The sequence below is a fragment of the Thunnus albacares genome, chromosome 9, assembly GCF_914725855.1.
Source record: "Thunnus albacares chromosome 9, fThuAlb1.1, whole genome shotgun sequence".
Lineage (NCBI taxonomy): Eukaryota > Metazoa > Chordata > Actinopteri > Scombriformes > Scombridae > Thunnus > Thunnus albacares.
In genome coordinates, this window is record NC_058114.1 from 12,105,780 (window position 1) to 12,121,627 (window position 15,848).

The 15,848-nt window shown below is 39.5% G+C and overlaps 1 protein-coding gene across 2 annotated transcripts in view; it reads right to left on the reverse strand.

Moving 5' to 3' along the window:
* nek7 (NIMA-related kinase 7) overlaps positions 1-15,848 on the reverse strand; it is a 64,817-nt gene that overhangs the window by 13,830 nt on the left and 35,139 nt on the right. For both annotated transcript variants that reach the window (XM_044361679.1, XM_044361678.1), the window contains 3 exons: positions 15,491-15,601; positions 10,389-10,497; positions 8,673-8,780 (listed from right to left, as the gene is read on the reverse strand). In XM_044361679.1, coding sequence (XP_044217614.1) covers positions 8,673-8,780; positions 10,389-10,497; positions 15,491-15,601 — 328 coding nt within the window. The remainder of the gene's footprint in view (positions 1-8,672; positions 8,781-10,388; positions 10,498-15,490; positions 15,602-15,848) is intronic.

Consider the following 15,848-nt stretch of genomic DNA (forward strand, 5'->3'; position numbering starts at 1 on the left):
CCCTTTTTCATAATTTGTCTTCTGTACTACACCACGGACATGCACGTTTAGTCCCACTAGCTCATTTCGGCTCCTCCCTCCATAGTTGTGGTTGTACACATTTATGAAATTAGCTTGTGTACTAATTGCTGGGATTCTGGATTTAAATCTTAAGTAGTACATGACACCACAGGCTGAAATGGACCACTAGAGGAACCTTTATCATAACTCTGCTGTACATGTGAGGTAAAATAAAAATGAAGCTCAAAAAGCATGACTTGTTCCTTTAATGTTTGTTTTATTATTTCCTTACAGATAGAAAATCTGAGAATTTCTAAAAAGGCAAGATTTTTTTTTTTTTTTTAAAATAACCCAAACGCAGTCTTGCCCCTAGCCTACATCCAAAATGTGCAGTGGGAAACGAGTAGATAGAGCGAGGAGGAAGAGCCAGGGCAACTGGTAGTTGTTGAGTTTATAATACGCACCAACAATTGAAGCGAGCTCGGTAGGTGAGAACAGCTCTCAAGTGGAAAGAACTCAGGAGAAAAGTCTGCTTGCTGGAAAATTGTAAGAAAAAGTCGTAACTGCACTCACTCGCAGTACTCATATGTGTGCACATGCATACACACACACACACACACACACAAAATCTCCAGAGCCATTCTGCACATTAACAGGTCGGAGGAAACTCAACTAATGTAATTGCAATTAATAAAACTATTACAGCGGGGGCTATTAGATTTGAAGTCTATGGGAACTGAAATGAAAGCTAGCACTTTTAATTTTGGTGCCGATCTAATTGGGTTGAGAAAACACGCTTTTATCTTAAATGTGCGGTTTTGAATAATGAAGTGTTACCTGTCATTCCAAAAATAATCAGCATCTGCACAGGCAGAGAAGAAGCAAGAGAGAGCAAGTGGAAGAATAAACAGGGGACTGGGGATTGCTGTTTTAATTGGTCATCAGGTTGGTATTGTGGTTTGTGTGTGTGTGTGTGGGGGTGGGTGGGTATGTGTGTGCGTGTGCGTGTGTGCGTGTGAGCTGTGAGGTCTCATGGTGCGGTCTGAACAAGCTCCCCTAACATTCATTATTAGTTAATTAAAAAGAATCAGCCTCTCTTATGCTAATACTTGCATTAAAAAGGCAGCAGCGCTGGGCTCAGGCTCCTTCAGCATGCTAAATTAAGGGCACATTACTTATTCATGCAAATAAATTGAAAGTCATGTTGGGATTGATTTCCATTATTGTGAATGGCTATGACAACACTGTATCTTTCGCAAAACAGGGTAAGCATTGTTGTATAGGAGGTGAGATGCCATCTAGTATAAAGAATTATTCAAATCCCACACTTCTAAACCCCAGCTGAATGTACTGTTGAATGAAGCGAAACGGGTGAAGTTCTAAATACATTTATTGATTTGATTGCACAGACTTACTGGAATATCTTTAGTAGCACTTTAAACCTAAAGCTTTTACATGCCCATTTAAACACTGTGAAGTATTTCATAGGGAGTTCCCATTAATAGTGCAAGCCTTCTCTAATCTGCATTCTGTTACCAGTTTTACATGACTTTATTTTGAGTAGCAAGTGTGATTCTGCTAGAATCTCAAATGCCATGATTGAATTTCTCATTCAGGCCAAGGGCAGGAGTTTAGAAATCTCCTCTGCTCTATTATGTTTTAACAAATAAGATGTAAAGTTCTACGCAGCAGCACAGCCAGAATGGACTCATAGTAATAAGGCGTTCTGTGAATTCCCTTATGAGATATATACACATATATATATATATATATATATATATATATATTTTATTATCTGATAATCAGAAATTCCCACTCTCCCCTTGTACTATTTAACACTATTTAATACAGTCCTTACCCCTGCTGGTACTGCCTGCCCTGTGCCAACCATAGCCACAAGTAAAATTGATAACATCCATTCTGCTATTTCACATCTTCCCTCCTTGCTCTGCTGTCCCAAGTACGTTTTAGCCTGTGGTCCTTGGTCATATTAAAGACATAGTCTCACACACTAAGCCAACTACTTTGTTGTTCCTACATGCCTGTTGAAGGAAGTGACACTGTAGGTCCTACAATTTCACTCATCCTAAACAGTAGTCTAGCTAATGGTTCTGTTCCCTCTTGCTTTAAACATGCTGACATAGTATATCCCATTATTTAAAAGCCTAACCTTGATGCAACTGTTCTAAATAATTTCTGGCCTATTTCCAAATTGCCTTTTTTTATCTTAAGTCATGGAAAAAAATTGTCTATTCTCAGCTCTTGTCATTTTTAGAAAATAACAATAATATGGAGAAATTTCAGTCAGGCTTCAGGGCACATCACAGCATGGAGTCAGCTCTACTTAAAGTCTTCAACAATCTGTTCAGGAGAATTGTTGAATTCTCCTGGTCTCAGGCACCAGGTCAGTATCCAGGGTAAGGCCCTCCAGTGGTTCGCCTCCTAACTAACAGATAGATGTTTTTCAGTCACAATTGGAAAGCTTTTCTCCTCGTCTGCTCCCATCACCTGTGGAGTACCTCAAGGCTCCATGTTAGGGCCCATATCATTTGCCTCACACATGCTCCCTTTGGGCTGCATCCTTCAAAAGTACAATATCTCCTACCATATCTACGTAGATGACACTCAGCTATACCTCCCATTAGAACCTGGTGATAATAATAACAACACAGTTAGGTCCCTCCTTTACTGCCTCCAGAATGTGAAATACTAGATGGAAAAAAACTGTCTTCAATTAAATTATGGTAAGACTGAAGTTGTCTTATTTGGGTCCTCCAACTCCACTGGGGATTCAGCTAATCACTTAGGGCCCTTGGTGCCTAACCTTCATGCCCATGCCAGAAATCTTGATGTCATCTTCTATCCAGCTTTAACATTTGACAAACAAATTAACACTGTTGTGAAAGGTTGCTTTCTCCAGTTAATAAGTATCGCCAATCTCAAACTGTTCCTGTCATTTAATGACCTGCAGATTATCATAAATGCTTTAATTTCCTCTCGGCTGGCTTACTACAGTGCTCTTTATTTGGGAATTAGCCAGTCATCCTTGTCTCACTTGTGGTAGTGCAGCTGGTGCAAAATGCTGCTGCTAGACTACTAACTGATACCAGGAAGAGAGACAGCATCACAACCTGTACTGGCGTCCCTGCATTGGCTACTGGTCAAGTATAGGACTGAGTTTAAGGTTCTATTATTTGTTGCCTGGTCCCCAGTACATCTCTGAGCTCCTCCACCCCCTTTCCAACCTCAGATCTCTAAGATCCTCAGGCTCCTGGATGCCGCTTGATTGAGGCTAAGGGGTAAGGGCGATTGTGCTTCCGCAGTAGCCGCCCCAAAGCTTTGGAACAGTTTACCATTTTCCGTTAAGTGTTCCCCCTCTGTAGACACTTTTAAGGCTAAACTTAAGACCCACATGTTTTCTCAGGCCTTTGAGTGTCCTTAAGGTTTTATGTTTCACTTTTTACTCTTCTGTGTTTTCCAACTGTTCCTTTACTTATTTATTTGTGTATGCTCATGGGATAGTATTGTTATGTTATCTCTACTGCTTTTTTGCTGTTACCATGTTATGTTATGTTTTTTATTTATGTTATTTCATTGTACAGCACTTGCTGGTTGTTTTTTAAATGCTTTATATAGTGCTTTATAAATAAACTTGATTTAATTTGATTTGTTTTTCTTAGTTTTCTATATGTTCGCCCCCACTTTGGCTCATCGCCTACCCCTCTCTGTTTCTTGACTTGCTTGCTTGCCTTTAAAAGATAACCAGCTCTTTATATATATGTTGAAATCATCAATTATTTCCAACATCAGCCTCCCTGAAGTCTTTCTGCTTCCATCTTCCCTCCTCTCTTTATTTCCTCCTCCCCCAGTTCTCATCGTTAACACCTTTCTCATTACAGGTGTTAATTGCAGGTATATTATACTACTTATTACTGCCAATTGGCTAGTCTCTCATTCCTTTAATGATTGCATCAGTTTTTCTCTTACTACCTTTCTTTTGTTCCTTTTCACTTTCATCCAACACTTGCCATAACCCTACATACCCATCTTCAGTATTGAAAAGCTGAAAACGTGTAGTGGGTCCCAGAGTGTGGATGCGTATATGTCAGTAAGTCTGTTGTGTCTGTCGGTGTACATGTATGTTGCAAATCTATGTGACTGTGCATGATTATCTGCTGTTGCATGTGTGTGCGTGCATGCATTCATGCCCATATACATGTTTATGAGCATGTGCATCTCTATGCATACATACATCTGTATAGGAGACAAAGAGTCTGTGTGTCTCTCAGCATGAGCAAGAGTATGTTAGAGACAAAACAAACTGTGTGTGTGTGTGTGTGTGCGTGCATGTGTGTGTGTGAGAGAGAGAGAGAGAGACTGCGGGCTGCTGAGCGGCTGAGTTGAAAGCCTGGGAGCTGACAGGCTGTATGCCTGGACCTCCATCTCAGCTCCACCACCCTGCTCTACTGTTCAGTTGGGTGGCTGGGCTCATTACAGACCCACGCTGGCACGCGATTGTGCACACACGCACACACACACATACACAGCTCTTCCTCACATTCTTTCTTTCTATCTCTCTCTCTCACTCTTGCTTTCCTTTTTCTCCTCTGTTTTTTTCTGCCACATTGTCATATTCTCCTCTTACTCTGCTCTTTCTAACTTTTTTCTTTCACTCTGCTTTCTTTTTTTCCTCTTTTCTTCTGTCACTCTGTCACATTCTCTTTTCTCGCACCCAGCACATTCCACCTTTCTTTTTCTGTTTCTTTGTCACTTGTTCTTCTATTTCTTATGCTCCTTTCTTTTTCTGACATATTGCTTTCCCCTTTCTGTCTCTCTCTCTCTCTACTCTCTCTCACTTTGCCCTTTCTTCCTTTCTCCAGTTCTAGTTTTCACACACCTTCGTTCTCTCCATCTCTCTTCCCTTCACCCCCACCTTCGTTGTTCTCTCTGACTAAAAGTAAAGGCACCAGAGGGACAGAGGGAAGGAGAAGTGAGGACAAGTAAGATAAAGAAATAGAGTGGGAAAGAAGGAGGGGTGACAAAGAAAGACAAAAAGGAGATCTGCTATTTGAAACAAACTGCAAAATATGTCAAGGGGAAAGTCAGGGACAGAGGGGGAAAGGATGTCCCTTGTGTCAACAGGTCATGCTAACCGGCAGGGCTAGAAGTAACAGATAGCATTTCCTCTAGCTGTTGTAACAAAGTTGTTTTTTACTTACTTTTACTAAAGTATTTTTTATTATTTATTTCAAGTTGCATCCATTAAAGAGCAGGAGAGCACATGAAAAAGTCATGATAAACCACCTGAGAATGTAACAGAAGAAAGGTGCCATATAAGCAGCTGCAGAGAAGAAGCTGCTGGTGAGGCTGTGGGTACAGGAGGGCAGGGCTTAATGTTCAGCGAGGTGCCACTCAGCTGACGTTCTGTTCTAAATGTATACGTTCACCTGCGGAGTGTCGGGGGTGTGAGGGCGGTCGCACCTGGGCCATTTGTGAATTGTACAAAAAATGACAAGGCAATAAAATTACAGATGATGCCATTATGGGTTATGGTTAGCATTATTGTACTTTCGCATAGGTTTTAAAAAAAAGGTTGCATCTACTTTGCTCAATCATCAATTTAATGCTCCACCCAGAAAATACACTAAGTGATGTTGCGTGACCAACAGGTGCATGCTGGGTTTGGTAAAAATGGTTATGGTGGATCCTCCAGCAGTGACTTCTATGTTCACACAGGATCTTATATCTTCAGTGAAATGTGCATGACTGTTTTGCTGTTTTTGACAATGTCACAGTTGTGACTGCTTTGAGAACTATGGGCACAATGGACAAGAGAGGTTGAATGGACTGGTTAAATTATGGATTGAGAATGATGGAGCAAAGAAATTTAACCTTCGCAGTGCACAAGGCTCACAGAATACCCCTCAGACAATAAACTCAGTGATGGTTGCAACACATTCTCCAGAGCACGTCAACAACCACTGCATTGGATGGTAACGTGGCATTGTGTGTGTGTGTGTGTATGTGTATATACAGTGTGCAAACACTGTGCAGGCTCTACTTTCTATCCATCTCTCTCTCTCTCTCTATATTATATATATATATATATATATATATATATATATATATATATATATATATATATATATATATATATATATATATATATATATGTTCAAAATGAGTTTTGTCTTCTCTGGCTGATTCTAGAAAGGCTATACTACTGAGCAAAAGATATGGAAATTATTGTTGTTTTTTAAAAAATGTAACACAGTAACATTTACTCAGAATACACTTTAACTGACTTACTTTTACTTTTATCTAAGTACATTTTACGCAAGTAAATTTACTTTTACTTGAGTAAAATATTCTAGGACTCTTTTCATCTCTGCTTATCATCTTGTGCTGTAGAATCATCTGATTCTTCAATGCAACACTATCAAGTGAACACATCCTCATATGGTTAGGAACAGGCTTATTAATTACTGTGGTCACACACATGAAAATGTATCATTACAAACAACTTATATAGATGCTTATTTATGGTGAGTAAATGTTATGATCTCTGGGCCATTCTAAATCAAATGTATCTATGTAAAAAAAATATGTAAATATAAATATATGACTGGCATTTACTCTGCACTGGAATAAATATTACACTGATATGTGTTGTTTACTGGAAATGACTATGAGAAATTAATCTTTTTGCTTCAGATTAATGATAAGAGTAACCCCTCTACTAGTTTGGCTGCCTATCCTATGTCAGCCTAAAGAGGGTGCTGTGGACTCAACGTTTAATGAGCAATCACAGACGTTTTCACTCCTATCTCCTGGCACTGCAGGCTGCTTAGTTGATAGGGCTTCTGTTGAGTTGATCATGTAATTCACACTTTTGCAAAAGGCTGGGCTGCTGCTGTACAGGGGCTGAGAATAGCACGCTGTTTGTGGTAATAACAGTTTGACGTAGGGAAGTGAGACAGTGCGAATGACAGTCTTTCTTATTTGTCTATGCAACTAGTTTTTCTACATTTTCCAATCTAAGTAGCAGCTGAAATTGCCTATAGGATGTTGTATAGCATCTTCATGTAACTCAATAAGCCAAGTTAAACATAATGTAATCATCTCCACTATGATGATTTGTGCCACATCTTATTGTATAATGTTGGCCATTATTATACATACTGGTGAAACCAAAAGATTTGTTTTTACACTATTTTAACACTATCAACACAAAATAACAAGCAATAAAGACACAAAAAGAGAGACTGACTTCAAATGATCTGAATTTTTACAAAAAGATATACAACTTTGTAGTTTGTAGTTGTTTGTGTGGTTTTTATATTTGTAGTTTGTAGTTTTTGTGTTCGTGCTGTCATTAAAGGAGTTTAAACAAACACACATTGGGGGAATAACTTGTATGATATCAGAAAGTTTTGATTTTTCTTTAACCAATGACAATTACATGATTCTCGTAGGACATGCAATGACTTGTGGTCTTTGTTTACCTTTAATTCAACTGTCTAGAAACATGTTTCTGTTAGACTTGAAATGTGTTCAGTGATTTAAGAGAATACATAAAGTAAATGAAAGAAAATTGCTCTTGTGTGGTGGCATTTTTCACTGTAGAGAGGCTTTAGTGTTTTTACTAAATAAAAATTGGTAGCAATTTCAGTTTTTAAAAATACATCCATCATGTCCTGACTCTTTTACGACTTTGCAGCGTATGCACTGTGACGCTAACAAACAATAAGGTGCAGGAGTAGAGAGACTTTAACAATAGGGCACAGTGATGAAGGCCGGTAGGTACATGCAGTTAACAAATTGTTAAGAGGTAGGCTTGTGTTTTAAACACTAGGACACCTTTGAAGTAAGGTAGGTGTGTTAACGTGTGTCTGTGTGTGTGTGTGTTAAACTCCATGTCTCCTTTAAAGTGAAGCAAGCTACACTGCAAGTTTTCAATGACAGGACTAAGCTTGAAATAGTACAAATGCCTTGGTGTATTCCTTTGGAAATTAATTTTCACTTAAATGTTGTTTCACTCTGAAGTTATGGGCTTGACTCATAAAGATTTACAGTATGTGGCTCACAGTCATTAAACATCCGATGCATTAAAGAGGAATACATTTGAACATGTGGTACCATTCTGTCAGTTTGTCTCAGGTTTAGCACACCTATTTTTTGTGTAAAGTCTTAAACTAAGCCAAATGGACAAGTCCTAATTATTGCGGCAATTCTGGGCTTCAATTCTCACTTCTTTAGAAAAAAAAAAATTGTGTTATATGATTTTATTTCCTACAAGTGACAAACACACCCATCAATGCCAATAATAACCATGATTGTAAAGTTTGCCGGCTTGTTTTATGGCACGCAGTCACAATCAGAGCTGTGTGTCAAATGCCTCTGCCCAGTACTCATCTGTGTAAGGGTGAAAGGTCAAGGCAACAGGAAGTGGCTAAGTGGCCTATGAAGGCGCTAGGCACAGCCCCGGCCAGGCAGCATGACTACATGACACATGGCTCTGGTCTCACCAGGCCTAATGAAACACATCCAACTGCAGGTGATTACTGGGGGCCGCTTTTTGTGACTGTCTGTGTGTGCGTCTGTGTGTTCATAATTGTAGAGTGTGTGTTTCGGTGTACATTTCCAAGTATTTATAGACTACTGTGAATTACCTAGAGAGTGAGCAGCGGTGGTTTTGGAGCTGAAGAATCGTCCCAGTCCCAAGTCTCCTAGTTTCACTACTCCTGTAGCTGTGATGAATACATTGGCTGGCTTGATATCTAAAGAGGAGAAGTGAGGAGAAAAGAGAGGAGAAGGGGAGAGGGGGAGGAGTATATATATCAATCTGTTGCTATAATATTCAAACAGACATTATTAGTGACAGGAAATTTGACTAGTGACATGGCATGTGGTGCAGACATATGATCATTAACAAAAACATTGTATGTCCTTCTTTAATTCAGAGAAAAATTTGTTTTTGGTCTTTGCTCAGAAAACCTGATTACATGCATAAAGTGTATTATCAAAAATATCAATTTCAGTTAATGTGGGTGTTAGCAAACCATTTCTGTTGCCATTTCTAAAGTAATGTTAATGTGACCCGCATCAAGCCTTTGAAATTTACTGCTCCCGTATAATTGTAAGCGGCTTTTGAATAGGCGGTCTCTGTTAAGTGGTCGTTAAAGCTCAGAGCTCAAGGTTCATTAGTGTCCCTGTGCCCTAATCAGAGTCAGTCCAACGGAAGTGCATCACCTGTAGCTCTGTGTGTGTGCGTGCGTGCATGAGTGCGTGTGAGACAGAGAGTGAGAGTGCAGCAGCCGATGCACATGAATCCAGGGTTGATTTGACTGGGTCCTATTGAAAGCATGTGGGGCCATAAACACTGTGTTTTCTGGTCTATGTGTTGTTTAACACCTACAGTTAAGCCTTCTGTCATATTCACATTCACACTCAAGAAAACAGATTAACTGACTTTTATTTTTAGGACTGAAGAGGATCATACTAGAGGTACTGTGTGTTTTATTCTGTTAACTAGGAAATGTGTGTAATCTAAATTACAGCAAAACATTTTCCAAGTATACTGCACTTTCTTAAGATTAATCTCCCATCTTCAAGACATCCATTGGTTTCAGTTCAATTTAGTATACTAGGAAAATGAACTTGCAGAGATTTTAAACTGATTTAGAGACAAATAATCCATCACAGTGAACCACTGATTTGCTATTGTTGCATCGTAATGCAGACACTATTTTGATAAGTCTCATTTCATCAGGAGGCCAAGCACCCACTAGACAATGGGACATGTCCCAGACGAGCTGCAGAAGATTCTCCTTGTCCCTGTGCTCTGAAGATCAATACACACCTTTTCTGGGACATATATAAATATTATCAAACAGGCATGATATTTTCTCGTTGGTGGGAAAGGACAGTGTGCTACCTCAGACCGATGATGCCTCTTTGAGTTTATGTCTTGCTCTGACATACTGAGAAAAATTACTGTCTGTGAATATAATTCTGGCAAAACTTTGTCCACAGCAGACAACTCCAATAAGGTTCTGCTCTTTAGAAGTTATTTCAAAAAAGTAATCACTGGTCTTATACTACTGCATGATTTTCTTGACACGGCATTCATGTCACAAGTTTCTCCAAACAGTGTGTATCATTCATTAATACTCTTGAACTTTTCCAAAACTCCATGATGACTAAATTTACTGGTCCAGAGTAAAGAGAGTAGAGTAGATTATCATACATGTATAATGAATGAATAAGCCAATTTATTCTTCGTATTACTATTTATTTGGGTGTATGTTTATGTAATGTACTGTGTGTGAGTATGTGTGTGTGTGTGTGTGTGTGTGTGTGTGTGTGTGCATGCGTGCGTATGCTACCTCTGTGCATGACTCTCCGGGAGTGCATGTGTTCAAGCGCACTGCAGAGCTGGACAAAGTACTTCCACACTGTTCTCTCTGGGATAAGCCTCCTTTGCTTCTTAAAGTGCTGCAAGGGAAATGCAAGCATGCGCACACACACACACACACACACACACACACACACACACACACACACACACACACACACACACACACACCAAACAAACAAACATTAGCATACCTCAAAAGAGGGATCAAATAAAATATTTTAATAGGAATAGAAAAGGGTCTTGTGCAGCACGCAATACAATGTTAAAATGGTAGCAAAGTGTTTAGGTCTGTGTGTGCTTATACAGCATTCATCCCCAGCCTCGGTCCCCAGCTCTGTGACTCCACTTTTAATGGAACCCAGACCACTCTCCTCTCGTTCTCTCCCTTGCCTAACCGAGCCTCGTCTCATTTTCTCTATGGCCTTCAATGGAAAGCACATGCATTCTCAGGAACAAAGAGAAGAAATTTGTGGTACCTTTCAAAACTCTCCCATCTGGCACACAGCTCTTTTGTTAAGTACAGCTTCCAGTGGCACAACGGTTCCAATTGTTTTTTAGTTTATTTATTTTGGAGGGCTGAGTGAGTTGATCTGGATCATCAAGTCTGTGGTGCTTCACTAGGAAAACCACAGTGATGACAGAGCTTTAGCTTAGACATGAAGGTTTACTGATCCACATTGACGAGAATCAACAGCTGATGATATAGTCGTCCTCAAATAGCAACGAGTAAAAAACTGAGAAGTTGTAAGAAGTTTGGATACCAGTAGGATTTCATGAGATGTCCTCGTGGCTCCATTTGCAAGAAAAGATGACCTATGACTAAAGCCAACATGCATATCCGGCACAAGTGAAGAAAATGTATAGTTTCTTATAGTAAGATATATTCCTAGCTAGAACAATCAGACCTATAAAACCAATACATGCTGCAATATTTATTTACTAAAGGAAGAACATCACTGAGGACAGTTTAAAATGTGTTTATGATATGTCTCGACTGACTACATATGTGTGTACTGTGTGTGTATCTGCATGTATATGAATATACAGGCGATGGACGACACAACAGGCTGACAACCTATTACAACAGGCTGTCTTGACTGTTGGTGCATCAGTCACAAACACTGCAGAAATGTGATAACGTGAGATATTTGCTAGGCAACGCTACAAATGACACCCTCAAACCTTTCTATCATGATGAGTCAAAACCTCTGATGGTCTCAACAAGAAAATTAATGGTAAAAACAAATGATTTAGTATTTCATACACAGTATCTTCATTGTATTGTGAGGGGTTCATATTATTTTGTCTACCGTAGATCGATGTGTCTGTGCAAATGCATTTCTCAAGATTTATTTAGACAACTACTGCTGATACTACTACTGATAAGTACCATTTGGAGAAGGTGTGTTCATGATTGGGAGATGTGCGGGGTCCTCCTGTGGTTGGTTAGGATGCAACCCTGGATTTTATAAGAGGATTCTCCTTTCTACAAGCCTGGTCCAAACTATCCTGCTTCTCTCCAACGTGCACTCTTATGAGGCTGCAATATTTACTGCATTACATCAGGGTTAAGTACATCTAGTAGGTACTATTGTAATGGAAAAACTTTCTATATCCAGTGAGGACAGGGGTCAAGGAGGAGAAAGGACAGGACTTGACTGGTGGATAGGTTTTCTGCACAAAGTGAGAGAGAGAGAGCCGAAGTGAAAGAATGAGAGAAAACAGAGAGAGACGGAGAGAGATAGATGGGGAGACGGAAAAACAGCGCGGGAGTGAAGGGAAGTGATGGAAGAATGCAGTTGACGATAAGAGATAGAGAAAATGGAGAAAAAGTGTGAGAAGAAGAAAGAGTGATAGAGGTAGACGGAGATGGAGAAAGGGAGGGATAGACCTTGGCCTACATCCAAACAAAGCCTCAGTGAGGAGCCATTCTTCCCTTGCCCTCCCATTTCCATATCAGAGGACTGTTTGATGTCAATGGGGGAGCACAAACACCACCACCACCACCACCCTCTTCTCCATGCCTTTAACAGCAAACACTGCACATGCAATATTCTGTAAGTGCATGCAAATCAAGGACCATTTGATTTCATTTGAATTCTGAGATGGTCAGGGAGAGAGTAATAGAGAATGAGGGAGGGAGAGAGAAAAGGAAGAGAGAGCAGTGTGGAGGACGAGAAATCAAAAAGAATAAAAAATGTTAAATTCATGCATCGGGGGTTCTGTTTTACATATGGGCACTGTACCAATGTGTTTACTTCACATTACAGCCCGGAGGGGGATGTAAGGGGGGGGATGGGGGCTATGCCCTAGCACACACCTCTGGACTGCCACTGTTTTATTAGGAAAACAAATCATTTAGATCGGTGTAGGAGACAAATGGTGCAGAGGAGAGGCATGTGCTTGTGTGTATGAATGTGTGTTGTTGTCAGCAGCCATAAGGAGATGACACAGTCTGAATGCTCCCAGCATCCTTGGTAGCTTAGCTTAGCAGTGACGCTCAATGGTTTGTTATCTTACCTCTTCAGGCTGCCATGTTGCGTCTTTGTAAAGTGCATCTCGGAACATTTGCGTGAGTGTGTGTTTCCTGGGTTGTGTCTGCATATTCTTTGCTTACACACTACACCATATGTATGTATTCAGTCTGTGTGTGTGTGTGTGTGTGTGTGTGTGCTGCATATATAACAGTATGTGTATGTGTGTGTGCTCAACCTGCCATGTTCACTCTCTTGTACAGCTAATCCTCGCCTCTCCTAATTTGCTGTGTTGAACTGTACGGATGTGGAGCTGCTGAGTATGACTGCAAACAGCTTGTCGAGCTGTGCTGATACAACGCTGCAGCATCATTTATGCATGGGAGAAGACCAGGCTTTTTACATGCACACCACTAATTTGCTATACTGGCAGGTTTTATAATAACTGAGGGTTTGGTCTAACTCAAAGACGAATAACAGGGTGAGCCTTGGATGTAATTGATTCTACGTTTGAATAACCATGTTCCCTTTTTTTTTTTTGCACCAATTTCAACAACAATGTCCCCGGACTAAAGAGCGAGCAGATCGCGGTTAAGACATGGTCAACTTGACACATTGCTTTATTCTAATGTAGATTTGGTTACATTTTTACTCAGTGTTGACTTTAATAGTTATACCCACAGTAATAAAGAATTCTCTTTTCTGAGAGTGATCTAGCCAAGATGAAAAGCTGACCAGTTTTTTTTTTTATTTTAATTTTTTTTTGACTGGCATGTGGACAGTTTTTCACACAAACAAAATAATAATGTAACATGAGCAAAAAGACAATTAAAAACCTGAAATTCCCCCGCAAACTAACAACTATCTCACATTTATTTACACCCAGATTTATCATGTAAGAGATATGAGGACAACATGATTAAAGATTAAATTTATGAACGTACAGACATCACGTGGAACTTTATGACCATTAATCATCATTTTATTGTTAGCAACTTCCTTTTTTACAGTCAAAGCAGCTGTCAGCACATGCTACTGGGATTAAATAAGGTTGCAGGAGGCCTTATAATATTTGGCTTTTGGTTTCAGTGTGGAATGTGTGATTTAGATTGACTCAGTGTCCAGGTAGTCAAAGCCATGAATCGACCACAAACCACAGACCTCCTGCCTCCACTTCTTCAGTTAAATAAGGCCACATCAGCAGTTTGTTGTTTCCAAACCAGCGTTCCTTTTTACAACCAGTTTGAGATACTGTGTTGGACTGGCTATTATTTACTGGCTATTATTTTTGTCAGATATCATCCCTCAAGGCCTGAGCATCTGTCTGAAAATAGTTATCTATTTATTTGATGTGGTATCAAAATACTTTAAACTGAATAAACTATAGTCCATCCAGAAGTTTATATTTTTTCCATGACTAAATCTGACTGGACATAAAGTTAAGTGGTGTAAAGGGTGAACAATAACAACTACAGGAATTACTTTTTTAAATATATACTACTACTACTACTATTATTTTATGTCATGTTTGCCTTTATTTAATAGTTGACAGTATAGAGATAGACAGGAAACATGAGTGGAGGGAGAGAGAGGTGTGACTGCACCAGATGGAATCGAGCCAGGGATGTTTTGGTTATATGATATGTACCTTAAGTTAACCATTAGGCTACCAGGACTTCCCATAAATTACATCATTCAAATAGGTAATTTCCATCCAGTCAATAACTGGGGTCTTACTGATTTTCTTTTATGCTGATAATTGTAAAAATTTTACAACAGCACACATAGAATAAGTAAAAACTAAAGTAACAAGTATCAAAGGTGATGTCAATCCTTCCATGATAACAAATTAAACCAACAGATATTTTAGGTTATTTGATATCCCAATATATAGTCTCAACTGTGTCTCATGTCCTTTAAAGACAGTTTTGATCCTGTGTCCCTCTTTTTACATGCCAAATATGTGTCAAAAATAAATCATTTTTTGAGTATTTTTATATCAAATTTCTTGTCTTTTGTCTTCCTGTAAAATGTTTTCAAAGATTTGATGACTCATCTTGAACTCAGGGGCATATACATAAATGTATCCAAACAAATGTGATTTTTGGGCGACTAGCTAACAGCAGCCATCATATAAAACTGCACTTGACCACTTGGGGTCGTAGTAGCTAGCAGAGCAATATCATAGGGAGAGGTGTGTGTGTGTGTGTGGCAATCAGTGGGCAAAACTTTGTTTTCATTTCCAAGGAAATGTGGATGAGGTCTGATTCATTCATTTCTCGCTCATCCTTCACTTGCTGATCTGACAACACGGTGAGAGAGGTGTATGTGGAAGCAAACGGTCATCTACAGCTGCTTTAGAACCAATCCAATCTCAAGGATTTGATTTAAATCCCTCTTGATATAGTACACCGTCTACTTATTCTATTTAATACGTCACATTAAAGTAGCTAAAGACTCTAACTTCCGTTTCACTGCAACTTTCAGCCTCTCGTTGTATTTTACGACAACATGGACTGTTCATGAAATGCTCTTCTTCCAGTAGTCTGGGCAAGAGTGTGAGCTAGTAGGGCTGCTGTTGTGTGACGTCCCTTACCTTGATCATACGTGAGAGGTCCCCAGCATCTGCTAGCTCCAGTACAATGTTCAGCTCATTGTCCTCAATAAAAGATGCATGGTACTTTATCACATTGGGGTGGTTCAATTGCTGCGGAAGAAAAAAAAGAAAGGTCAACAGAAGTCTCGTTGGTGACAGTGTTGTCGCATTAAGAGCATCCTTGGTCACACTACCTAATCAGAGTATAAACCATTTCTCGTAAAAGCAACAGACAGTGGTATTTTCCTGCAAACATGTTATACAACTTATATCAAAATAAACCTATCATCTTTGCAGCTGATAAAAAAAAAACTGCGGTTCATGTCATGGGTTGTGCAATGCACTGCACTTTCACCAG